Source organism: Acomys russatus, chromosome 17 (genome assembly GCF_903995435.1).
Source record: "Acomys russatus chromosome 17, mAcoRus1.1, whole genome shotgun sequence".
NCBI classification, from domain to species: Eukaryota; Metazoa; Chordata; class Mammalia; order Rodentia; family Muridae; genus Acomys; species Acomys russatus.
In genome coordinates this window covers 55,300,585-55,325,893 of record NC_067153.1, presented here as the reverse complement: position 1 = coordinate 55,325,893, position 25,309 = coordinate 55,300,585, and the positions used below count along the sequence as shown (strand labels likewise).

The following is a 25,309-nucleotide window of genomic DNA, read 5'->3' as shown; positions in this document are numbered from 1 at the left end:
CAAGAGCAGCCAGTGCTTTTAACGGCTAAGGCCCCCTCATTTTCTTTTTCATGGTGGTAGTAGTGGGCATATTCTTCCTAAAGGTGTTTTCACATATCCAATACATTTTCTGTGTGGAGTATATGTGTGCGTGTGTGTGTGTGAGGCTTGGTGTCTTCTATCAGTCACCTTTTTGTTCTGAGACGTGTCTTCCACTGATCACGGAGCTAGACTGGCTAGACAGCAGGCCCCAGAGATTTCACTGTCTCCACCTGTAGTTCTGGGGTCACAGGTGTGCTGCCACACCTGGCTTTTTACATGGTACTGGGGATCTCAACCTGGTATTCATGCTTGTTTCTCAAACACTTTACTGAACGAACTGTCTCGCCAGCACCTCAATAATGAATTTTAAATCTTGTCAAGTACTGTGTGTTTTCTAACATGGAGGTACAATCAAGAAACACCCTAAAACTTGACTCTTCCCGTGTAGATATGTCCGCATTGGCTTTTAGTTGGGTTTAATGACTACCCACAGAGAACCCTACCCATAAGTGTCACTTCCAATTCCTGCAGCCCTTGCTTGACTCCCACGAGTCTGCGTCTGTGCTCATAGATTTGCTTATCCTGAGCCCTTCCACAATGAACCATACCAATTGTGCATTCATGAGTTTGGCCTCTTTCATTTAATTTGTATTTTTAGGGTTCATCTGTAGCATTTATTACTATACTTGATAATATTTCATTCTCTCTGTCTCTCAACACTACCTGGCCATACACATCTTTCCTATAAACATAGGTATTTTAGTGTTCTTGAGTATTTAAGAGTGTTAAGACTGGAAGTTGTGGGCTGTTTGTTGCCCAAACCATTAGCTTAAAAAAAAAAAAACCAAACAAACCTCCCTTTGTATGTGTGTTTGTGTGTACTGTAGTGACTGTGTGGAGGTCTGAGGACAGCCTGCATTAGCCGGGTCTCTCCCTCTACCATGTGAGTTCCAGAGATTGGACTCGGGCCGTCATGAACAGCTGTGAGCCTCATGACCTGCAGAGCCATCCTGCTAGTCACTGCATTTCGACCCTAAACGGGAATTATGGTTTATATTACTCTTCCTTGCTTTGTAACAACCCCAAGCTTTTCAGCAGTTTATAAACTAACAATGAACAATCACACTTCCTGAAGTCTTACAAGGCTGTGGCTATGGTTCTGCATGAACATCTCACTCTGAACCCAGGCTGAAGACGCTCTCCTTACATGGAACATGCCCAGTCTGACGCAGACGTTGACCGAGACGCTCTAGATTTGTGTTACTTTGGTCACAGTTGGTGAATAATGTAATCCAGGTTCACTTTAGAGGGAAAGTCAGTGGAAATAATAGGATCAGAGAATTCACGCAGCTCAGGGTGTGGGATGACAGTTTACTAGATGTAAGGAGGAAGGAAGAAGGCCTAGCTGACATAAGGTGGTCTTTAAGGGCCCCTGAGAAAAGTGTGACATAGGTCCAGTGGAGTGCTTGTGGTAGTGTGGGCTGACAAAGGGCCTGGCTAACAGCAAGTCCCAGTTAGTTCATTGAGGAAGAACTGGAGGTTAGGGTGTCAGTTTCAGAGGATGATGAGGTCCAGCTAGGATTTCCTATTTTAGCTTAGAGGAGCCTAAAGGGGTGCAAGCTAGTGGTATTGGCGAACTGTGGAACCTGACTGTTGGGTAGGTACCCCACATCTCAGTATCCAAGGCCATATTTTCTCATTCCCCATCGGACAAGTGTGATTTGTGCTTTTTACTCGCTGTAGTTTTCCTAGTGTGTCGAGAATGTATCTGATCATTCAATTGGTAATGTATTGAGTGAATGGAGAGAAAGTGGACCTTGGTGCTGACAGGAGGAAGGTGGCCCAGAAGCTGACCGGAAGCTACCCAGTAGGTTGGTGGATGAGAATGCTGCAGCAGGTCAGCTTTTCACAGAACGGGCATGTCATGCTTGCTTCTGACCAGATTGCTGCCTTGCACCCTCTCATGTTACTTCTCCAGATACCTTGGGTGTCTTACAGTATGTATCCTTGGGTTTAAAGGTCCAAGAAACAGAACTTACACGTTGCCATGCTTTAAAAGTAAGGGTGGTATACCTAGATTTTGCACCTAGGTTTTTCATGAGGCAATTTAAAATCTAAACTCTTACCGACCTCTTGATGGAAGTGCTATATAGAATTTATGACTATCCTTTATCTACTGAATTTTGATCCTGTAGTTTGAGACCAGCAAAGCCCAGAGACTTTAAAGTCATTAGACGTTGGCGGGAAGAATAGGTGCAGGTAACTATCCTATGTCTTAGGCATGGTAGGAAGCACTTTTGATGAAAAATTCTTTTGTGTCCTATAACTGGAGAGTCCTTGTCTCAGGCTTTGGAGTGCTGAAGATTACAGGCTTGTGCCGCTGCACCTGAGTCCCATGACTCTTGCTGGATACGTTGTTTTTCGCTCAGGTTTGACCTGGAGGCTTGGGTCTTCAGTTGCCTTGGCTGGATTAAGGAGGCAGAGGATAGGACCCTGTATCTGCATCATAAGTGACCTTAGGGCCAGGTAGGGTTAGAAAACAATGCACAAATGATTTGTTGTGTAAAATGGACAAAAAACTCCAGCAGAAAATGGTATTGCTATATAATCAACTTAACAAAGTAATTTTTTTTGAAACATTGAGATTTCTGTTTTCATTCCAGTGTTATCCTCTTGTGCACTTTGACAGGAGAAATGGAATAATCAGGTTAGGTCCTGTCATGTCCCCCCAACAAAGGCACATGCTAGGTGTTGATTGTAAGTAAACTGTGTTAGAATAACACTAATAGTGGCTCTCTCTGAAGGTCATTGTAAGGCTTTCATGATCCTCAGGCACTTGGATTTGAAAGAAGAATACATGCTATTTGCTAGGGTGCCACTGAATTTGGCTGCCTATAAGAAATGCACGTTTACATTCCTGACTACACTTTTGTTTTTGTTTTTGTTTTTTTGTTTTGTTTTTCAATACAGAGTTTCTCTGTGTAGCCTTGTCTGTCCTGGAACTCTCTTTGTAGACCAGGCTGGCCTTGAACTCACAGTGAGCTGCTGCTTCTGCCTCCAGGGTGCTGGGATTAAAGGCGTGTGCCACCACTCTGCCCTTTGTGGGCTTTGATTTATTTCTCAAAGGGAAACCAAACATAACTATAACTTTTCCTAGTGATTTTAAAATTCCAGTGCTGTAGTTGTCTATGCAATAACGTACAGAATTTCGTAGACAGTATTTAAAAGGCCACTAGTCAGATCCTGGTCCCAGAGTCGTATTTAATCATCGGTCTTGTGTGCTTCCCTCCAAGAGATAGTATTATGCCCTCAGGCTGAGGACTGCTGCCGCCTTAGATCATAGATTTGCAGAGCTTTGTGGGAAGTCAGACCGAAGAGTTTTTTGAGTCTGAAATTTCATAGAGCTTTTGATATTAGAATAGCAACTTTTAATTTAATCTACTGAGAAAACAAAGCTCCCTGGTGCTGAGGTGACTGAGGTGACCCGTCCTAGGTTAGTGACTTGCCCTGGCTTTGTTCACAATGGTCATCATTGTCAGGTGGCTGCTTTGGGAGGATGTAACCGTGAAAATCATTTTTGCAACACGAGACACTTTTTCAGCCTTAAGAAGGAAGGCCACGGGCGTCTTTCTCTCAGCTTCTGTAGTAATGGCGAAGCAGAGGGTGTAGGCATGAGCAGCCACGGTGGTCAGCGCAGTGTCTTGCTCGCCACTTTGAACACCATATGGGTAGCTTGAGGTGATGATTGATTTGCATGTACTTAATGTTCTTTTCCTCTCATCACACCTGTATTTGTGACACTTGACTTTTGTGATAAACACATGGGTGAAATGAATTTCCTGGGGTAATGTGCATAGTCTATGAAGAAGATATATGTGTCATTAGAGGGGAGGAGATTTTAATGTTTCCAGAGAGTTCCTGACTAGAAAACACTTCCAATTGTAAGATACTCCCACCACTGATGGTCTTAAGGTTTTATTTAAAATGATGTGCCCTAAGTAAAGCAGACATTTAGAAGTTTTCTAAAAATGCTTCCATTTTCCATAGCAATTGGATTTTCAATTTTGTTGCTGTAAAACTGAATGTAAAGTTATTGCATTATTCAGTAAATTCTTTGGTAGTTCCCGATCTAAATACTCACAGAGGACTGTTATTTCTTCTCACTGTCAGGTGTAAAGATTTCTCTCTGTGTTACTGGAATCCCTATTGGATGCTGCCCTCTGATGTTTGTGGAGTGAACTGCTTTTGGGAAGCGGCTTTTAGGTAGGCCCTTACTATTTAATTGGTAGATCAGAGTAGGTAAGACTAGCCAGTAGATGATCAAAACTTGCACTGTAATGTCTTTCTTTTCCTCTAATTCAATATCATATAACTAAATAATTGATTTTTCTGGATTTTAAAAATTTCTTTATCTCATCTTTTCGTTACTACTAATTTTAATGCATATTATGTGTAAATGCTCTAAATTTTTCTCAATGTTATTAAGATAAATTGTAAATTTTAGAGGAATTTGTGATTGATCTTTATGATAAATTGATACATAGGTGTGTTCAATTTTGATAAAATATTTTGACTAATTGCAGCTTGGGAGGGAGGAACAGCTTTATTTGGTTTATACTTCCAGGTCACAGACTACTCCTGAGGGAAGTCAAGGAAGGAACTCAAGGCAGCAGGAACCATGGAGGAATGCTATTTGTTGGTTTCCTTGCTCGTTTACTCAGCACCCTTCATAGAGCCCAGGCCTGCCCGCCTCGGGATGGTGTCACTCACAGTGGGCTGGACCCTCCCACATCAGTCACTAAGACAGCCTCTGACAGACATAGCTACGTGCCATTCTGGTCTAGGAGTTCTACCCTTAGATGACTCTAAGCCATGTCAAGCTGTCAATCAAAATTATGCAGGCCAGATGATAAAGGCTTCTTCCACTGGACATTTACAGATAATGTGCATGTGTGTGCATGTGTGTGTTCACGTGCATTCGTGTATGTGTATGCACACATGCATTTGTCAGTTATCTAATTTAAAGCTAGGGGATTTAATACTGGATATTTAACTCCCAGTATTTTTAAATACCCACAGTGGCAGGGGGGAACTTTACCCTGTGGAAGCAGATGCCTCTCTACAGATGCCACCTTCTCTCTCACCCTGTGTTAGTTTGTGTGCATGTGCGTGCTCCGTGCTTGTGCATGCAGGTGCCTCTGCTGGATCTTGAATGTAGAGGGCTGGGTACTCTCCATGTTGCTGCTCACCTTCCACCTTGTTTGGAGCCGGCTGCCTGTGTACAGTAGAGCAGTCCTGGGGCTTCTGCTGCCTGCTTCCACATTAGTGTCTTACTGTTTGGGTTTTCGGTTGGTGATATTGGAGATTGAACCCAGAGCAAGCTGCCAGTTCTTCCTTTTCCCTGTGAGCCTCAGGTTCCTCAGGTACTAGAGGTCATTGGAGGAGAGAGAATGTATGTGTGCCCTGCAGACACCGCTCAAGTAAGCAAAGACACGGCTCTGTACACTGCTCAGGGTTATCTGTAAATATCTAGTAGAAGCAGCCTTTAACATCTGGCCTACATAAATTTGATTATCAACTTGACATGGCTTAGAGTCATCTGAAGGTAGAACTCTTGAATCAGAATGGCACGTGGCCATGTTTGTCAGAGACTGTCTTAGTGACTGTCGTGAGAGGGTCTAGCCCACTGTGAGTGACACCATCCCGAGGCGGGCAGGCCTGGGTTCTGTAAGAGGCGCTCCATAGAGTTAGGGAAGGAAGCTCTACAGTCATGAAAGTTGCCTAAGTAAGGGTTTTTCCTCACACAGTTGAGATTCCTCTTCTGTCATAGTTGTGTTTCCTGTTGTTGTGATAAAATACACCTACATAAACAATGTAAAGGAGAAAGGGTTTGTTTGGCTTTCAAGTCAGGTCGTAATCTATTGTTGTGGGAAGTCAGGGTGACAGAGGTCTGTCACATCCACAGTCAGGAACGGAGGGCGATGGATTAATTTGTCCCTAACTAGTGTCTGGCTTGTACTTGCTTTCTTACTGAGTCCAGGACCCAGTTTGTGAACTGTAGCTGCCCATGTTTAGGGTGGGTCTGCCCAGGTCAGTAATCCCAGCCAAGAAACTGTTTCACAGGGTTTGCCCACAGGCCAACCTAACCTGGACAGTTTTTCCTTGTTGAGACTTCCTTCCTTCCCTGTTCTTTGCTATGTCAAGTTGACAAACAAAGTGAACCATTACATTTCAGACCACCCTTCAGTCAGAGCTTAGGACACAGTAATTTCAGCTATCAAGTTGGAGAGCATCCTTGGATGACTTGGGATCCTAGGGAAGGAATTTTGATAAAAATAAAGCTGGGTAGGGGGCCTGTCGGAGGGAGCTGGATCCTTGTTGTCTGCAGCAGCATTTAACACCATCATAGTCCAGAGCTCCTTGCTGGGTGACTGAGCTGCAGCCTGTCTTTGTGAGTGGTCTGAGGGATCCTGACTCCCACTTCAGGCCATGCTATGAGGTGTTCCTATAGTCACAGGCAGCTAGGGCTGTGCTTCTCCCTTAAGTTACTCTTTGCTGAAGTATGAGAGCCTGCTGTTGTTCTTTGAATTACCTAGAGATTTCTTTTTACCATAATGGAAAAATAGAGTTGGTTTTAAAATTCTTCTTGGGCAGCATTAATCTCTGCAGGGATTTGAATTAAGATAAAGCACATTTTAACAGATTGTGATCAGATCCTTCCATTCATTTGGGCCAGAGTTGCCAGAACACTGTTTCCCCATGACTGCTTAGAAAACATTAGCCATCCATTACTGTAACATGGAACTTTTGGCAGATTTCTTCTAGTTCTTCTGCAGTTAGTGTTCTTTCTGTCCTTGGTGCTGAAGGAGCAGGTGGTGGGTAGAGACTTCTTCAATGCATGTTTCATCTTGTCAGCTTGGGTGCTGGAGTCTGCACAATGCTGTGGGAGCATGACACTGCAACAAATGACCCACAGCTCAGCCATCCTTACTAATGTGTGGGGGATCGAATGGATTGTTTCTACTTTTGCTTTGTTGTTGGCTTGAGACGGAACCTCATGGAGCATAGAGCACAGATCTTAAACTACCTAAGAGTGACCCATCCGCCTCCGCCTCCCGAGGCCTGGTGCTGCAGACAGACCTCAAACTAGCTAAGAGTGACCCATCCACCTCCACCTCCCGAGGCCTGGTGATGCGTTCATGCCTGGCCCTTGAGTATACTTTCAGGCAGATTTTTTTCCATCCTTGAGGAATGTTTTTCTTTTCTTCTTTTCTTCTAAGGTGTAGTGTTTCTTAACATATTCTGTAGAGAGTTCTGTGCAGAGCAACGTGTGTCTGTTGCAGGTCAGTTAATCTGCTCTAGACTCCTGACTTTGGGGTGCACTCTACTTGTGGACCAATTAAGCACCCTAACCTATTGGACATTATCAAATTATGATTTTGTTTTTCCAGTGACAGTCTTGTTACGGAGCCCAGACTGGATCCTCTTGCCTCTGCCTTCCTAGTGCTGAAACTGTAGACTTAAACCACTATGCCTAGTTGTGATGTTTTAATTTTTTTAGACTTATTTTATTGCCTGCATATATGTCTGTGTACTACATGCAAGGTCTGGTGCCTGGAGAAGTCAGAACAGGGTGTCAGATACCTGACATTGGAATTACAGATGGTTGTGAGCCACCTTGTGGACAGTGACAGTGGAGACTGTGGAGGAAGCCAGAAACTTTGGGTGGCCTGTTAAAAAATACTAAAATAAAGCTACAATTTTACTGTGGTGACATAAGCCTCTACCTGTGAGTACTTGAGAAGTCACTGAAGGAAGAGCTGCCTAGTCCTCTGTGAGAGCGACAGGTGCTGTCAACCACCAAACCGTCTGTCCATCCTCACGCTGATGTTTTAATGGAGACTTTTCAACCACTGTGAGAAGCAGGATCTGAACACAGATACAGGAAGATGACATAGCCTTCTGTAGAATGGCACCTTCGTTGTCTTCTCTCTGTGTCTTCTACTGTTTGGAGAAGAGCTACGTTCATGCTTCTTTGTCATGGCATAAGTGGTAGCGTACAGCTCCGCTCTGGGAGATGAAGGGCTTAGCAGAGACAATGGCGGGGAGATGGAAGGAGTGGCTGGGAGAAGGCAGCAGTTCCATCCAGCACCGGCAGTGGAGCAGTGTGGAGAGCCCACACCAGAGGCAGGAAAGCGGGTTCCTGCCTGGGGGGCGGGGAGCGATGGGTAGGGTGAGGAGGCTTTTCCTTCCAAAAAGACACATTGATATTTAAGATCCTTTAAAAAATGTTGACACATTTTGGTGAGTACTTGGTGAGTAGAACTGAATGTGTGCCACTGAAGAAAAGTTCCATGAACAAATTTCTTGTAATCAGTATGGCTCAGCTGGGATGCGATACTGAAACACATATGCATGGAATTGTAGCTGACTTGCTTCACAGATATGATTCTGTGTTGAAGGAGGCCTGGGGAAGGGGTTTAAGTGGAGTTAGAAGAAGTAGAGTCTTTAATATTTGAATGGAAGGCCGTGAGATCGCAGTCTCCCTGCCCTGGCACCCAGTGTGAGATGAGTGGAGGTAGCCATGTGTTCTCGGGGAGTGAGCTCATGACGTGTGCTGGGTGTGTGGGTGTGTGGGTGTGTGGGTGTATGGGGGTGTGGGTGTGGAGAACTGGTTGAGAAGAATACATGACTGAATGAGGTAGTTTTTTGTTTGCATTTTAAGTTGTAAACTTCTGTTTTTAAACATAGTAAAATATCATTTAGTAGTAAGTACGTCCTGAACTGCGGAAGTGTGCTTCTCTTTGCTGTTAGATACGGTCTGAAAACACGGCCCATTGAGGAGATGCACCTTGCTGTTGTCGCCTGTGGTGAAAGACTGGAAGAAACTGTTACTATGTTGAAGTCAGCCCTGATTTTCAGCGTCAAGCCGCTGCACGTCCATATTTTTGCTGAAGACCAACTACATGATAGCTTTAAGGACAGAGTAAGTACTTGAGGCTCAGTGATGACCATCTGTTAGTCCGCTCTGCTACAACCTCCCCCATTAGCACCAGTGCTTTCTGGGAGTCCAGATGCAGTAAAAAGAAAGACTGGTTTTTGAACAAGAATAGGCAACCTTAAGTCCTGCCAAGCATGAAGATTTCATTTACTTACCTGTTCCAGGATGTTTGGACTGAGGGGCACGGATAGAAGTAGGCGGTGCGTGCTGCTGTGGTTCTTCATTTGTGAGGAGGGGCTCTGGTGGTGGTGGTTTTTTTTTTCTTCTGGTTGTGGCCAGGCCATTTTCAACATAGGACTCTACCTCATGGCTTAAATGGCCATTCAAGCTCCAGCTGTTCCAACCGTGTCTAATATGAGGAGAGAGAGAGAAGGAGGAAAAGTGCTCTTTCATTTTGAAGTTAGTATTGAAAAGATCATTAGGTGACTTGTAAGTTGAAAGGGAAACTGAGATTGCTATTCTTTTGAAATAATTAACAAGGATTCCAAAGCGGGTGTTGCAACAATAGCATTCTTAAATTATGTTGGAAGGTGCTTATACTTTCAAGTATTTGAACACAGCTATATCTCAAAGAGACCCTTAATCAACCTGATGTAACCATACCCACCTCCCTCTGGCCATCTCTCTGTGCTCTCTGGGTGATTGAACCACACGTTCTAAATAAAGCTGGGGCCTGTTGGCATGCGCTCATCCCTCCAGCTCACAGGAGCCCGGGGTTTGCAGCTTGCCCTGCAGATGGGCCATTCCTTACTTTACAGGGCTACAACGGCATAAGCCCACTGGGAAGCAAGCAACAATGATAGATTATTTTAGCAGCCTGGACCAAGGCAGGGTGTTGAAGTAAATTTAGAACATTAAAGAGTAGTACTCATTGTAGATTTTTTTTCTTAATTGTATTTTGGGGTCCTTAATGGTTTTTTTAAAAATTAACATTGGATATGTATTTAGTGGAATGGTTTATTAGGAATACCAGAGTGGACTAAACCGATTTTATGTTATTCTGACACTTAATATAAACATTTAAAAAAATCATATATACTATGGTAATAAATTTAGTGCTTAACTTTTCTGATTTTAATTTGTTTAGAATTGAGAAATTTCACATAGATGAAATTAAGGGGGATCAAGTTTGGGCTGTTGGGCTTAGCAAGAAGCACCTGTGTGTGCTTCTTCACTTTTTGGATGGGGTCTCTTGGTTAGCCTGGCATTCACTGGTGGTGGTACTAGGCAAGCATAGCTGTCTCCCTGTCTCCTATGTAGCACCGTGCTGGGGATCTGAACTCAGGTTTTCATTCCTAGTTTTCTGGACTATCATCCCAGTGGCCTGAACATTGACTTTAAAAACTCGTCTGTGTCTTAGGTCTTGATGGTGAAGTGTTTGTAGCGTGTCATTAGTGAGATTTGAAATGAAAATGAAGACAGTAATGGAAAAGAAGTTTTTAAATGTATAACATAATGTGTGGTTTTGCATTTTTGCTTTGTAACTAACTATAGGTTTCTGATGTTACAGAGAAGGTTGAAAGTAAAACAAACCTAAATTGGTTTATGCTTTTAACGTTAATTCCTTTTGTGTTCTTAGCTCGACAGCTGGCTGTTTCTACAAAGATTTAACTTCACCTTGTACCCGATCACCTTCCCGAGCGACGGTGCCGTGGAGTGGAAGAAGCTCTTCAAGCCCTGTGCTTCCCAGAGGCTGTTCTTGCCAGTGAGTTGTCCCTCCCAGTGTTTCTTTTGCTTTTCTTTTTAAATTTTTATGCAGAAGACGTCTCAGTTAGGGTTTCTGTTGCTGAGAGAAGACACCATAAGCCTAGCAGCTCTTATGGTGTAAACATTTAATCGAGGCTGGCTTACAGGTCAGAGGGCGAGTGCACAGTTGTAATGGTGGGAACTGAGGCGGCATGCAGGCAGACACGGTGCTGGAGAAGGAGCTGAGAGTGCTACATTTGGATTCATAGACAGTAGGAAGAAAAAGTGGCTGCGCTTTTTTATTATAATAGCCTATAATTATTATGGTGGTATTATCTAACCTGCTATCATAATCAATAAAAGACACAGACAGCTGTTGTAGTTTAGAATAGCCTTGTTTTACCTGGGGCTGGGCAGATACTAACCCCTTAAACTGCCTCCCATTATTTCCCAGCCCCAGCTCATGCATCGGCTTTAATTATTTATCTGAGCTACCTCCATCCATAATCCTAAAATCCTTGCTTATGCTGTTCACCGGCCCCACTTCTCTCCATGAGGAACTTCAAAGCTCCTCCTCCTGGCCCACGTAGCCCTTTGCTCTCCCATGGAGGTCTTGTTTCTTCCTCCTCCTTCTGTCCCCCTCTCCTACCCAAATCTTTCTCTGTCCCAGAAGTCCTTGAGCTTTTGCTCGGCTCCTTCTTTCTGCCTTGCTCAGGTGTAGGCCTTTTTTTATTAACCAATCAACTTTTTAGATAGGTAGAGCAAGGTTTATACAGCAACGACAGGTGTAATGTGCTTGTCTGGGCAGCAGCTGTATCTTAGGAGCTTGTAATTAGAATGAGAATACGTATCACCACACCAACCCCATACAGGGCCTGGCTTGAGTGTTTGAAACCCCAAAGCCCACCCCAGAGAAATACTTCCTCTAACAAGGCCATACCCCCTAATAGTGCCACTCTCTGGTGACCAAGCATTCAGATCGATGAGCCTATGGGGCCTTTCCTGTTTAAACCACCACAGAAGAGTCTCTGAGTAGTTACATACAGACCTCGTTAAGTAAACAGACACATGTCAAACATGAGGAAAAAGTTTGCATAGAACACATCAGAGGTATAATAAAGACATGAAAAAGTGAGAAGTGTGGAGCTGCAGACTAGCTCAATGGTGGAGCTGACCCTCAATACCGAGAAACAGGCTTTGGTGGTAACTCACACAGTTGCTGTGAACTGCTTTAACTGTGGGAAGGAATAGTGCCCGGGTAGGGAGTGTGCACATCGCTGATGACATTTCTGTCTTAGGCCAAGTGCCTTTTCTAAGTGATACTTGAATTGATACAGCTGTAAGGCAAGAGAGCGCAGAGCCATTTGCTTACTAGGGCTCTTTGGTGATGATTTGGGGTAATAAACCCCATCCTAAAGATATTTTAAGTTTAAGTAATTTTAAAATTTAAAATCCAGAATAGTTTTTCCAACTCTTGACGTTTAAAATTCTTGTGATATAGTCAATTTAAAAATGAATAAAATGCTTACAGCAGTGCAAATGCTGAAGGCTTATGTTCTGCCAGCTGTGCTGGTGGGCACCTCTGTCCCAGCACAGAGGCAGGTGGGATCTCTGCAAGTTCAAGGTCAGCCTGGTCTGCATAGAGAGATACAGAGCAGTCAGAGCTACATAATGGAGAGACCTTGCCTTGTTTAAAAAACAAACAAATAAAACCCAAACAAAACCAAGTCGTAAGTTCCTGAAAATATGTGAACTATAGGGAAGGATCTTCAGTTGCTGCTTGTTAAGTGGGTCAGAGCACCTGAGTAAATTAGAATATAGTTTACCATACTCAAGCATATCAATTAGATTTAGATTTAAGTTGTGATTACTGTTTTTTATTTACATGTGTACATGTATATGAATACATGTACATATGGGGCCTTTGGAGGCCAGAGAAGACACTGGGTCCATGGAGCTGGAGCTGGTAGTTGTGAGTTGCTTGATGTGGGCGCTAGGACTCTATAGAAACACTCTTTCCTTAAAAAAGAAAACAAAACAAAAACCAGTAAATCCTCTAAAAACAACTTTCACTCCCTTTCCACTGGTGGGGAAGCACGGCCTTGCTTTGTAACTGTGCTCTCTGAGGCGGGGGCTTCCCCATTCAGGTCCAACTGTCTCCCTCAGCATTATCTTGTCTGCTATTACATTAGCCTCCAGCAGACGAGAGAGGAGGAGGGATTTCATCGGAACTGCTCAGGGAGGCAGTGGGTCAACTTTGCTGCTGGCAAGGTAACTCATTTGCTTGGTAGCAAAAGGAGAATCAAGTGTTGTTCTCATTGGGTCTTAACTAGAATGTTTCAGGCTCCTCCAGACGCCCCCTCCCCCAGAGGATAGCTATGGATATAGCATTACAAAGTTGTAAACTTGTCTACAACATTATGAGACTATTACTTCTAGTAACTTGATTGCATGGTCCTCCAGTGTGCGATTGGTGGATGATGTCATGTTGCAAATGTCAAAAGGGTGCACACTCCTGTTAGGTTAACCTAATCATTGAGTTTTCCAAATATCCCAGGATAGGCAACATATTTAAATTTGCAAGGGTCATATTTTAAAAATTTGTAAGGAAAAATGAAAACTATTTTTGGAAAAAATCTCTGTGGAAGGCACTCTGGAGATTTAAAGTACAACAGAGTCAATCTTAGTTTTAAAATAAAAGTAAAAGTGTTGCTTCTGACCTTGTTTTTCCTAACAAGGTGGTTCTGATTTCTTGATGGTGTGCATAGAAATAGGACAGGAGACTGTGGGGAGCCTAGCCTCTTGTTTGCCCTTCACTATAAAGTGGGCACTGAAGTGATGCAGTGCCTGTGTTTAGCAGAGGGAGTGGGCTTGGGTGACCTTCATTTATGTTTTGTTTTTTTCTTTTAAGATTTATTATTTATTATTATGTATACAGTGCTCTGCCTGCATGTACACTGGCATGCCAGAAGAGGGAACCAGATCTCATTATAGTGGTTGTGAGCCACCATGTGGTTGCTGGGAATTGAACTCAGGGCCTCTGGAAGAGTAGTCAGTGCTCTTAACCTCTGAGCCATCTCTCCAGTTCCCGTTTGTTATTTTATTTATGTCTGTACTTACCTCAGTGTTAAGGCTCAACATGTGAATCCACCATAAGTTAGTGTGTTTTCTTGCAAGAAAGCAATTTTCTCTTGACCATTGTTTTTTTTTTCTTTTAATTCTCCTCACTATATATCTTGAGGTTTTTTTTAGAGTTTATTTTTCTCACTTTTCTAAAAATTGATGAAGAAAATTAGCAAAGTATCTATATATTTTTCAAAAATGATATATTTTAGAAAAATTACCTTAACTGTAGTTTGGCTCATCACTTAGGTATAATTTCTGATATTATGCTTTTATTAAATACATACATTTATATATAATTTTCAAATATCTCTCCTCATAGTTAATACTGAAAGAAGTTGATTCACTGTTGTATGTCGACACTGATATCCTTTTTTTACGACCTGTTGATGATATTTGGTCATTACTAAAGAAGTTTAATTCCACACAAATTGCTGCCATGGCACCAGAACACGAGGAGCCTCGAATAGGATGGTATAATCGCTTTGCTCGGCATCCGTACTATGGGAAGACTGGGGTAAACTCTGGCGTGATGCTGATGAACATGACCCGGATGAGAAAGAAGTACTTCAAGGTAAACTGACGATGCAAGCAGCTGGTTGAGATTCACTTTCTCCTGAAGTCATTTGCTTTTCTTTCTTTTCTTTTTACTTTTTTGGTTTTTTTGAGACAAGGTTTCTCTGTATAGCCTTGCTGTCCTAGATTGATTTAGTAGACCAGGTTAGCCTTGAACTCATAGAGATCTGCACCTCTGCCTCCCAAGTGCTGGGATTACAGGCATGCGCCTGTATGTGCTTGGCTTACTTGATTTTCTTAAAATGTAAACTAGGGACTGGAGAGATGCTCAGTGGTTAAGGACTTTTACAGTGGACAGTGATGAATTTTTAGTATCTATGTTAGCTCACTAATTAGCTTGTTACCAGCTCCAGGGGATCTGAGGTCCTCTTCTGGCTTCTGTAGGCACACGGCGAGCGCGCATGTGCGCGCGCACACACACACATACACACACACACACACACACAAATAAAAATGAAACAAATCTTTAAAAAATACATAGATTTGGGGCTTGAGAGAGAGCTCAGTCATTAAGTGTACCTACTGCTCTCTGACAGAGGGTGCAAATGCAGTCTCCAGCATCTGGGGCAGGCAGCTCAGAGCTGTAACTCCAGTTCCAGGGGATCTGACGCCTTTTCTGCTCTCTAAGGGCACCAGACACTCACATGGTAAATATACTTACTTATAAGCAAAACACATAAAGTAAAATAAATATGTGTGTATATGGCACACATCTTTTAATACTAGCACTCAGGAGGCAGATTCTGGTGGATCTCTGTGCCAGCCAGAGCTCCATAGTTGTTACCTCACCCACTATATATTTGAGAGCCAGAAGGAGAGATACTAAATTATTTTTATTTTATTTTATTATGTTTCTATTTAGGATAATTGGATAAAAGTGTGTTCATAGTATTCTGTAGTGGCCAATTCAAGTCCATTTTCTAGACTGTCAGTGCAGGAAGCTGTCATCGCTTTATAGGTGTACAGCATTGTGAACTTGAATCCAAAGCAACATTCAGGGCAGGGTTTTGGTTATCAGCATAGATTTGCAGCCTGTCAGTCAGGCTCTAACTTTGGCTCCTTAGAAGTTGGGTGAGTGCGGTGAGTTTTGACTCTCAGAGTATCCCTCATCTGGTAATGGAATGTGCCTTTCTGTGAGGGCTATGGGGATTAAACTCTTGCAGAGGACCTGGGTTTGGGTCCCAGCACTCATATTTGGAGGCTGTGTGTTAACTCCAGTTCCATGGAATCCTCTGCCCTCCCTTGGCCTCCACACGTAACTGCATGAACACAGCACACATTAGTTACTCAGGTAAGTACACATCATATAACATGTAAAATGCCAAAGAAAACCTTAGAAAGTCCAGTATACAGTGTGACAGTAGTCAAGTTTTTAAATATTAGGTGAAGTTAAGTAAAAAACAGAGACTTGTGAGAAAGCTCAGGCTTTCCCTCCAATGATTATTTCTTTATGACTAGTTAGGAATAATTAAGGAATATATTTTCTAATAATATTTTCAAATAATTTTCTGTGACTTCTGGCAGAATAGGATTTACATTGTTATTTTTCCTTTCTACACATCTGTTTAACGCTTCACATCATGTAGAAGTTTTTCTTTGTTTTTATTATTTGTTTATACAAATATAAATACTGAAAATATAAGAGCAAACAAAAGTGTCCATTGTTAAGCACTAGCAGGTGCCAACTGTAGTTGCTATTCTTGGTGTCAACTTGACTATGCCCGGAATTAACTAATAATAATATAATAATGAATTTAACTAAAACCCCAGCATATTTATTGTTTATTTAAACATTTTTTTATTTATTGTTTTGAGCCAGAGTCTCTATGTACTCCTGGCTATTCTGGAACTTCTGTGTAGACCCGGCAGAGATCTGTCTGCCTCTGCCTGCTGAGTGCTGGCATTAAAGCTGTGCACCTCTTTGTCCGTGCCAGGTTTTCTTCAGTGTGGGCAGTGTACTGCTTGCTGTTGTCACAACTGTGTGCCAGCCTTTCCATCTTAGAAATCTGTTGTGTGTATCACACTTTATATTCTCTCCATCTGGTAAACTCTTATTTTAACTTTCCATTTGCTGAGTCTTTACAAAGATCTTGATTTTTTTTTTAAATTTAATTTGTGTCCCAGAACTGAGTGAATGCTACTGGTGCTCTACTGATGTATTACAGAGTTCTCTAGAGGCACGGAATGATAGAATGAAATATTTTCATTAAATATATAACATATATGTGGGGTATATATACTATACTATATATTATGTATACATATATGTATATATGCATATCCACACATATATACACATAATTACATACAATACATACATACGATTTATTAGAGTGACTTAGCATGTGGCTCTACTAGTCCAACAGAGGCTGTCTACCAACAGAAAGTCCAAGAGCCCAGCAGGTGTTTAGTCCCCAAGGCAGATGTGTCAGCTGGTCTTCATTGTGCATGGGAATACTGAAGAGCAGCCTCTAAGCCAGTGAGGAATGGGGTAGCAGGCAAGCAGGCAAAGGGTGAAGAGCTTCGTCTTCCATGTCCTTTATATAGGCTGCTAGCAGAAGGTGTGAACCAGGTTGAACGTGTGTGTGTTTTCCCACTTCAAATGATTTAGTTAGGAAAAATTCCTCAGGACTGAAGAGATGGCTCAGTGGTTAAGAGCACTGGCTGTTCTTCAAAAGGACAAGGGTTCAATTCCCAGCACCCACATGGCACTCACAACTGTAATTCCAGTCCCAGGGATTCTGATACCTTCATGCCAATGCAAAGAAAGAAGGAAAGAAAGAAAGAAAAGAAAGATTGATTTTAAAAAAAGGAAAAAGAAAAATTCCTCACAGGTATACCCAGCTGCTTGGGTTTTAGTTAATTCCAGGGGTAGTCAAGTTGACACCAGGAACAGCCAGCACAGTTGGCATCCGCTCTTGTTTAACAACCGACACTGTTTCATTTGCTCTTACATTCTGAGTATTTACATTTCATGACCATGAGGCTTTCTCTGTGAAAGCAGTATCAGCAGGACTGCCCTGCTGCTTGTTAGACTGTGCTTGGTGATGTCATGCCAGAAGATGGTGCTGTAAGACAAACTGCTAAGGATTCTGTGACTGCTCACTGACCGCATTTGAACTTCATACAATTATGAGTGTGGTATTGCAAACAACTGTGGAACTAGTCCAACCCTTTGAATGTCAGAACTGGCCGATCCCGTCCTGCCTAGCTGATCTGTCACCTCCTGCGGGGTCCCTGGCTGCTGCTTGAGTAGTGTTCTCTAGCCCTTTCCCTTTTATTTCTGCTCATAAGCCAGGTAATGCGGGGATTAAATAATTTCTAAACTTCCATTTTTTCCTTCTTAAAGAGACTTGTTTATATTTTTATTTGTGCTTGTTCCTGACTATGTATGCCATGAGTAGATAGGTCAGAAGGCTATCAGATCCGCTTGGGCTAGAGCTTTAGGCAATTGTGAGCTGTTGGCAATTCATCTCCACTCCTGTTTAAAAGTGGCCAGTGCTCTGACCTTCTGAGCCCTCCCTGCAGAAGAGATGAGACAATTGGGCATATTACTGAGCAGATGGGGTTGACTGCAGCCGCTCTCCTCACATTCACAAGCTCCGTTACGCCGTGTAAGGACACAATCCATTATTCTTCAGTGTTGCTGTACATGAGCTTGCTTTGGTGGTTGTATAGAATGAACTGATTTTTAAAATATATTTGCTTATGTATAATTTTCTTCATAGCTTTTTTGTCTCTCTAGTAAATACTGCTTTAGTTCCCCCTGTTCAGTAACTTTGGGTACAGGTTATAAATTTTAGACCATTAGCTATTTGACTTGTGGTCACTTTCCAGATTATTCCATTCAAATCCATGACTATTATTGCCTCATGGTTATTATCACATGAAAACCAGAAGAGAACCTGCCTATAATCAAGGTCTAATTGTGTATTTGTGTGGCTGACATCCTGTTCTTGCCATTGTGAGTGTCTAGTTTCAATCTGTTACAATAAAGTAACATGAAGAATTAAAACTGTAAACTTTTTTTGTTTGTTGTATCTCTTACTGCTTGATAAATAGGATACCCTGTTAAGCTATTAATATATACTTGGATTTTGTGTCCTGATGATATTTGCAGTGTTGAATCTTTGTTTTTGTGTGTGTGCACATGCATGCAACGGCCTGAAGTTGATGTTGAGTGTCTTCCTTAGTCACTCTTCATTGAGGCAGTGTCTCTTGATGAACTGGGGAGCTTACCAGTTATGGCTCGGCTAGCTTAGTCTGGGGTCCCTGTGTCTCCTGAGTAGCTGCTACAGCTGCCTGGCTTTTATCTGCTTCCTGGGGATCTACAGAGCGGTGTCTCTTGTTGTGTGACAAGCATGCTACCCACTATCTACCCAGTTCTTCTCTTTTGATGGGAGCCTTACCTTTAATGGCTGAGCCCTCTCAAGCCCTCTTTTTTCTGGTTCACCACCATGATGCCTAGGGAAGACAGAGTGGCCTAGAAGGGCAGTTGCTTCCTTAAGATCATCCGACTTTTGGATGATTACCCAAAATGCTTCATTGTGGGAGCAGGCAGTGTGGGCTCCAAGCAGATGCAGCAGATGCACATGTCCCTGAGAGGGAAGGCTGTGGTAGTGATGGGCAAGGACACTATGATGCACAAGGCCACCAGGGGCCACCTGGAAAACAACCCCGCTCTGGAGAAGCTGCTGCCTCACATCTGGGGGAGTGTGGGCTTTGTGTTCACCAAGGATGACCTCACCAAGATTAGGCCATGCTGCTGGCCAATAAGGTACCTTCTGCTGCTCCTGCTTGTGCTATCGCCCCCTGTGAGGTCATTGTGCCAGCTCAGAACACGGGTCTGGGGCCTGAGAAGACCTCGTTCTTCCAGGCTTTGGGCATCACCACTAGAATCTCCAGGGGCACCAGGGGAAATTGTGAGTGATGTGCAGCTGAGAAAACTGGAGACAAAGTGGGAGCCCCGAGGCCACAGGGCTGAACATGCTGAGCATCTCACCCTTCTCCTTTGGGCTAATCATCCAGCAGGGTGCTTGACAACGACAGCGTTTGTAACTCTGAAGTGCTTGACCTCACCGAGCAGACTCTGCACTCCGGCTTCCTAGAGAGTGTTGGAAATGTTGCCAACGTCCTTCTGCAGATTGGTTACCCGACTGTTGCCTCAGTGCCACACCCTATCTGTCGTCAGTGGGTACAAGAGGGTCCTGGCTTTCTCTATGGAGACTGACTACTCCTTCCCTCTTGCTGAGAAAGTCAAGGCCTTTTTAGCTGACTGGCAGCGTTTGTGGCTGCTGCCCCTGTGGGAAACAAGGAAATAAAGGATTACTCCTCTTTTTTTAAAAGGAAAAAAAAAAAAAAAAAAGATTCTCAGCCTTGAACAGCAAGTGATCTTGCTTGCTGAGCCATCTTTCCAGCTCCTTGAAAATCTATTAATATAATTTGTAGTCATTTTTGTTTCCTCTTATGAATATCTGCTTTAATTGTATGTATCAATATATACAATTCGTGCAAATGCACACACACATTTTATAATGAAGACTGTGCCCTTAAAATGGACTCAGATTTACCTTCTATGTGTTTGTGTTAGAGTTGGGGTTGAACCTGCTGGACTGTGGTAAGAAGTGCTCAGAATATTGTCTGGAACGTCTTATTTTTTTTTTTCTGTCAGGACCACTGTTCTTTATAATTAGACCCTTAAAGAAATTATTGGAAATTAATAAATAAGATACATACAATTAAAGTTGTAACACTAAAGAACAGTATGATTCTTCAGCATTTATGAGGCAGAGGGAAGCAAGACCCTTTAGTTTAGAGGGGGGGAAATGAAATAAATACAAAATTACGAATTTTGTGTGCCTGTGGTACAGTAGTTCCCCCACTATTTGAGGGTCTCCTAACAAATGCCTTCTTGAAAGGTTGGGTTGCTGTGTAAATTTTCCTGGGGAGATTTACACAGATGTCTGCTTGCCCAGATAGTGTGCATCCCTGCCTTACTAAGCTGTGACCTTTCAAAGATGGGCGTGATGCTGGCCTGTAGTCTTAGCACTTCAGGGCGGGAGGGTCGTGAGTGAGGGAGCTCCTGGACTACGTAGCAAAATCTTGTCTCAAAAAACCAAACCAAACCAAAGACTACTTTTCATGGTCCTTCCTCTTACAGTGGAGCTGTCATCCTCCTTGTCTCTCTGTGCTTTCCTTGAGTGCCGCCTTCCCATCTCACCCCAGCCCTTCTCACATGCAGGGTTCTAAATGACACATGGTTTTGTCACAATGGAATTTGCCTCTCTCTTTGGGCTTTGTAATGGTTGCTAAGGGAGGAATGGGAGCTGTCGTGCGGCCACTTACATGTGAGTGCTAAGACCTTTTAATGCTTTATTGACAGAATGACATGACAACTGCGCGACTACAGTGGGGAGACATACTTATGCCACTGCTTAAGAAATACAAACTAAACATCACATGGGGTGATCAAGATCTGCTAAATATCATGTTTTTTCATAATCCAGGTAATCATCTAAATTCCTTTTAATTCTTGCATTTGTAAAAACAATCACAGATTTAAAATCAGAAACTAAGAAACAATGTACTACGGATAGCTCACTGGCAGAGTGCTTGCTTAGCATATTCAGTGCTCTCAGTTCAATCCTTGAAACCATAAAAAACAAATTTGTTTGATTTTTGCTTATATTAATGGTTGTCAATATTTTTATCTGAGGCAGAATAAGACTTGAATATTGATTTGATGGGGAGAAATATAAATACCAAGCACAATTTTTTAAGCTAAAATGTTTACGCATGTTAATTCCCCAGAATCATTGTGTACTTTATCACTTTACTGTTGTTGAACTTTCTTCATTCTAGAAAGCCTTTTTGTTTTTCCGTGTCAATGGAATTACCGACCAGATCACTGTATATATGGAAGCAACTGCCGAGAGGCTGAAGAGGAAGGGGTCTTTATCCTTCATGGGAACAGGGGTGTCTACCATGATGACAAGCAGCCAGCATTCAGAGCGATCTATGAAGCACTAAGAAATGTAAGGTTTGCTCCCCCAAAGTTTTTACTTAAAATCTATGCTATCATGGAGAGTTTGCAAATATAGTGTAAAGAATTTCCTTATCCTTTATTGTAAAGTCACAGCTCCCAAGATCTGGCTCTGTGGTTTGTTATGGGTTCTCTCTCAGTGCACTTCCGAATGCGAATTGTAAATATTATCCTCTTGACCCTAAAATCTGCAGTTTTCTAGTAGATGAGGGTGTTTCCTTACTAAGTGGTATGCAGATTGTAAACTCCTGTGTATTTGCCAAGTGTTCCTAATCTCGGTTAGTGACTATCTTACCAGTGCTTCCTGATAGCTGACAGCTGTGTAGTTCTCTTCCGTAGTTGTGATACTGTGTCCACAGGTCACGTCTGGGGCCCAGCTCTGTACCCACTTAGTGGTGTATGTACAGCCACTGTGGACTTTGGAGTACTTATCCCTCCCTGACTATATTTCCTTCAAGTTGTGTGGATGCTGATGGTGTTTCGGATTTGGCCATTGGGCACCTCTTGGGCTGCGTGTACACTCTTGAAACACCCTCATCGTTTTTCAGACCATCTCTTTATTTCCCGCTTCAGCGAAATTCCAGGTTTATTTTACTCTTTCCTTGAGCAGCTCTGAAGGCAGCGGTCAGCCAGAGGTGCTTTCTCCTCTTTGATGGGCTCCAGCTGGGCAGCACATGCATTGTTTTGCTTCTTCTGTACTAGTCACGGTTCTCCAGAAGGATACATGGGGGTGGAGGTAGTGGGGGAACACACGGATGAAGTTCTATTTTCGCCATCCTTGGAAGATGCCACCACTTGCTGCCCTCAGCGGGTCCTTTATTGTAACGCTAAGAGGTGCTTCTCTGCGTGAGTCTAAGACCAGCCCTTACAGCCTCTAAGTGGTAAAGCTAGGACACATGAGCACAGGCACAGTTTCCCTTTCAGACTCGCTGCCCACTTCTTAGGATGGAGCTTGGATGTCTTTTTCTTTTTGTTTAAACGCATGACTTACTGAAAGAAGATAGGATCGCCATCCTTTTCTCATTCCACGTCACTGTTAGCTTACCTTTAAAAAACTGCTAATGTTTTGTTAGCCTATATTATATTTTCACACATGCACTTTTACTATCTTCAGCACCTCTCATGTCTTCTTCCTTCTGATGCTCGCCTCTGCCCAGGCAGTCTCTAGCTTCATGTCCTCCCCTGCCTCTTTTTTCCTCCCCCTCTCTCTTCCTCCCTTCCACCTTCCACTGTGCCGGTTGGGTACACCGCTGAAGAACATGTCTCTCTCACAGCTAGCACCCATTAATTGCCTCCTGCCTCCTTAAGGAGGGGTGCCACCTCCTGAGTCTATCCCCTCCACAACACTGTCGCTCTGCCCTACACTTGCCTGGTCTTATGCAGCTAAGCAAAGCTTCTGAGAGTTTGTGGTACAGCTTGAGGACAGTGTTCATCAACACTCCAGATCTTACCATCCCCCTAACCCTCCTCTTGTGATGTTCTCTGAGCTTTGGCTGGGGTGACAGACATGGCTCATTTAGTGCTGAGCGTCAGCACTTAGCTCAGCAGTTTAGCTATTGATAACTCTCTGCTAGTTGCTGCCCACTGACTTCTCCCCATCAGTGTGCACAGCACCTTGTGGCCCTGCTGAAGCTAAGGCAGCAGGGAGGCCACTGCCACTTCAGTCCCGCTTGATTGGAGCTTTGGTGTCTTGCCTTGGTGTGCTGGCTTACTTTATAGACAGTCACATGCTGTAAGAGCCCTGTAAAGAGCATGTGGTGTTTCCTGGTTCTCATATGTGTTTTTCCTAGGATCCTTTTGTGTAGTATGTCAACAAGCTTTCCATTATAGTAAGAAAGCCTGAGATTTGTCAGTTCATGTGTAGGGAAAGTTGTTTTTTGCTCACAGTTCAAAGTCATTTGGTCCCATTGCCTATTGTAAAACATTGTGTCTTGGTGGGAACAGACAGCAGAGGAAGCAAGAAAAGGGCTAGGAATGGGTATCGTCCTGTGTCCACTTCTAAGGGACGTCCCCAGTGGTTTCTCTCCCTTCTGCTAGACCGCACCTCCTAAGCCCCACCTCCTCGTATCACCACGATTGACGGTCCAGTCCAACATTGCTCTCCGGGAGGCACATAGCATCTGCGTGTCTTTGGGAAGTGAGTCATTTCACTCCTGCCCTGTGGCTGTTGTGGTCATATCTAAGTTGACATCAGCATTGTCACCGAGTAGCATTCAGGAGATGGAGTGCATGGAGAAATTGCCTGCCCCATTTTCTTTAAATGAGTCTAGCTTTTACTAGTTTCTCCCAGATGCTTTTAACGAGATTAAGTCATTTTATGCCAGTTTCTCTATTTCTTTTGTTTGTTTGTTTTGAGACAGGGTTTCTCTGTGTGGCCCTGGCTGTCGTCAAAATTCCCATGTAGACCAGGCTGGCCTCAAACTCACAGAGACCCACCTGCCTCTGCCTCCCAAGTGCGGGCATTAAAGGCGTGCATCACCAGTGTTTGGTGTTTCTCTGCGTCCTTTCTTCCCTTGGCCTGCGATGTCCTTCCACCGCTCCTCTGTGGGGTTCCCTGTCCGCAGACTCTTCCCTTCTCTGGTAGCAGGGTTTAGTTCACTGAAGAACGTTGGCTGAGAGTGTACTTCACATGAAATAGTAAATGGAAGTTGTTAATGTCTTACTGATTGAAGAACAAAAGTTAAACTTTTGTATGTATTGTTGCCTGTTGTATTTCTTCTCTAGTGTTCTCTTGAGGATGATTCCGTCCGTTCCTTATTAAAACCTTTAGAACTGGAATTACAGAAGACAGTTCACACATACTGTGGAAAAACTTACAAAATATTTATCAAGCAGTTGACGAAAAGCATAAGAAACCGCTATGACACCCCACCAAAGGAAAGGTGAATCTTCGTGACCGCTGAGCTAAATGGAAGAAACCGTGAAGCATCAGAGTTGACATGAAGGATTTAGGAAGGCATTCCTGTCTCCAGAATAATCCTCTTCTGAAGAAATTAAAGAGCAGTATATTCAAGTCATGAAGAATAAGTTAAACTCTTGGGCTCCAGTAAGAAGACTGTTTTGATCTCTGATATTTTGTAACATGACTTGGTGTCATTCCAGTGTTAATGAAAACATCGCGCACTGTGGCCTGTGGAGCTCTGTAAGAACAGTCAGGGGATGTTGGAGGAAATGTACCTCAGACACAATGAGACATTCAAGCTGTGAGTGTAGCAATAATTCTGTCAGCACTAACCTCACTTTAAAGTGTGAGAAACAGTTTACAGGAGCGAGAGAGTTCTGTTTCTTATGAAATGTGATATAACCAATGTAACCATTGACAATCTATGTACCGCATACATTTCATCTCTGCTCTGCAATATGTTGTGACAATCATGTTAAAGATTATTTGTAGATTTTAAGTAAGCTGCACATTTAAAAATTAGCTGTATGAGAAAAGAGAAAACAGCGAAAACATAAGGAAGCATTTGTGTATGATAAAAGTGGATGTGTGAGGGAGTGTGCGCGTGCGTGCATGCGTGCGTGTGTGTGTGCATGTGTGTGTTGAGAAAGAATGAAGTGTTTTCATTTTGTATGTATTAAACTGTCTTGCCAAACTTAAGCTCTAAGATATTTGGAGATGTTTTTTTAAAAAATCACTTTAAGTGAAAAATTTCAGCTTTACTGGGTATTCTGGAAGCAAAATGCATTATGCCATAATAAAGTGAGAACTTTAATCGCAACACTAACAGGATGGTGGGAAAAAATGCAACGGACCAAATGGATAAGCCTGTGAGATTAAAAGTGGTCCATTTAGACTTTCCTTCTACCTCAGAGTACAGTCCAGGATCCTTTTGAAGAGGCAGCTGCGGAGCCTCGCT

At 43.0% G+C, this 25,309-nt stretch overlaps 1 protein-coding gene and 1 pseudogene across 2 annotated transcripts in view; both read left to right on the top strand.

Annotated features, from left to right (window-relative positions):
• The window catches only part of Gxylt1 (glucoside xylosyltransferase 1), a 30,853-nt gene extending 5,962 nt beyond the window's left edge, over positions 1-24,891 (top strand). The window contains exons 2-8 of one of the 2 annotated variants that reach the window (XM_051160235.1): positions 4,192-4,284; positions 8,836-9,007; positions 10,602-10,727; positions 14,154-14,405; positions 20,790-20,913; positions 21,269-21,441; positions 24,174-24,891. In XM_051160235.1, coding sequence (XP_051016192.1) covers positions 4,192-4,284; positions 8,836-9,007; positions 10,602-10,727; positions 14,154-14,405; positions 20,790-20,913; positions 21,269-21,441; positions 24,174-24,335 — 1,102 coding nt within the window. In that variant the 3' untranslated portion in view covers positions 24,336-24,891. The remainder of the gene's footprint in view (positions 1-4,191; positions 4,285-8,835; positions 9,008-10,601; positions 10,728-14,153; positions 14,406-20,789; positions 20,914-21,268; positions 21,442-24,173) is intronic. The other variant, XM_051160236.1, reaches the window with a different exon arrangement.
• Positions 18,868-19,787, top strand: LOC127201774 (60S acidic ribosomal protein P0-like; annotated as a pseudogene).
• Positions 24,892-25,309: the final 418 nt, after the last annotated feature.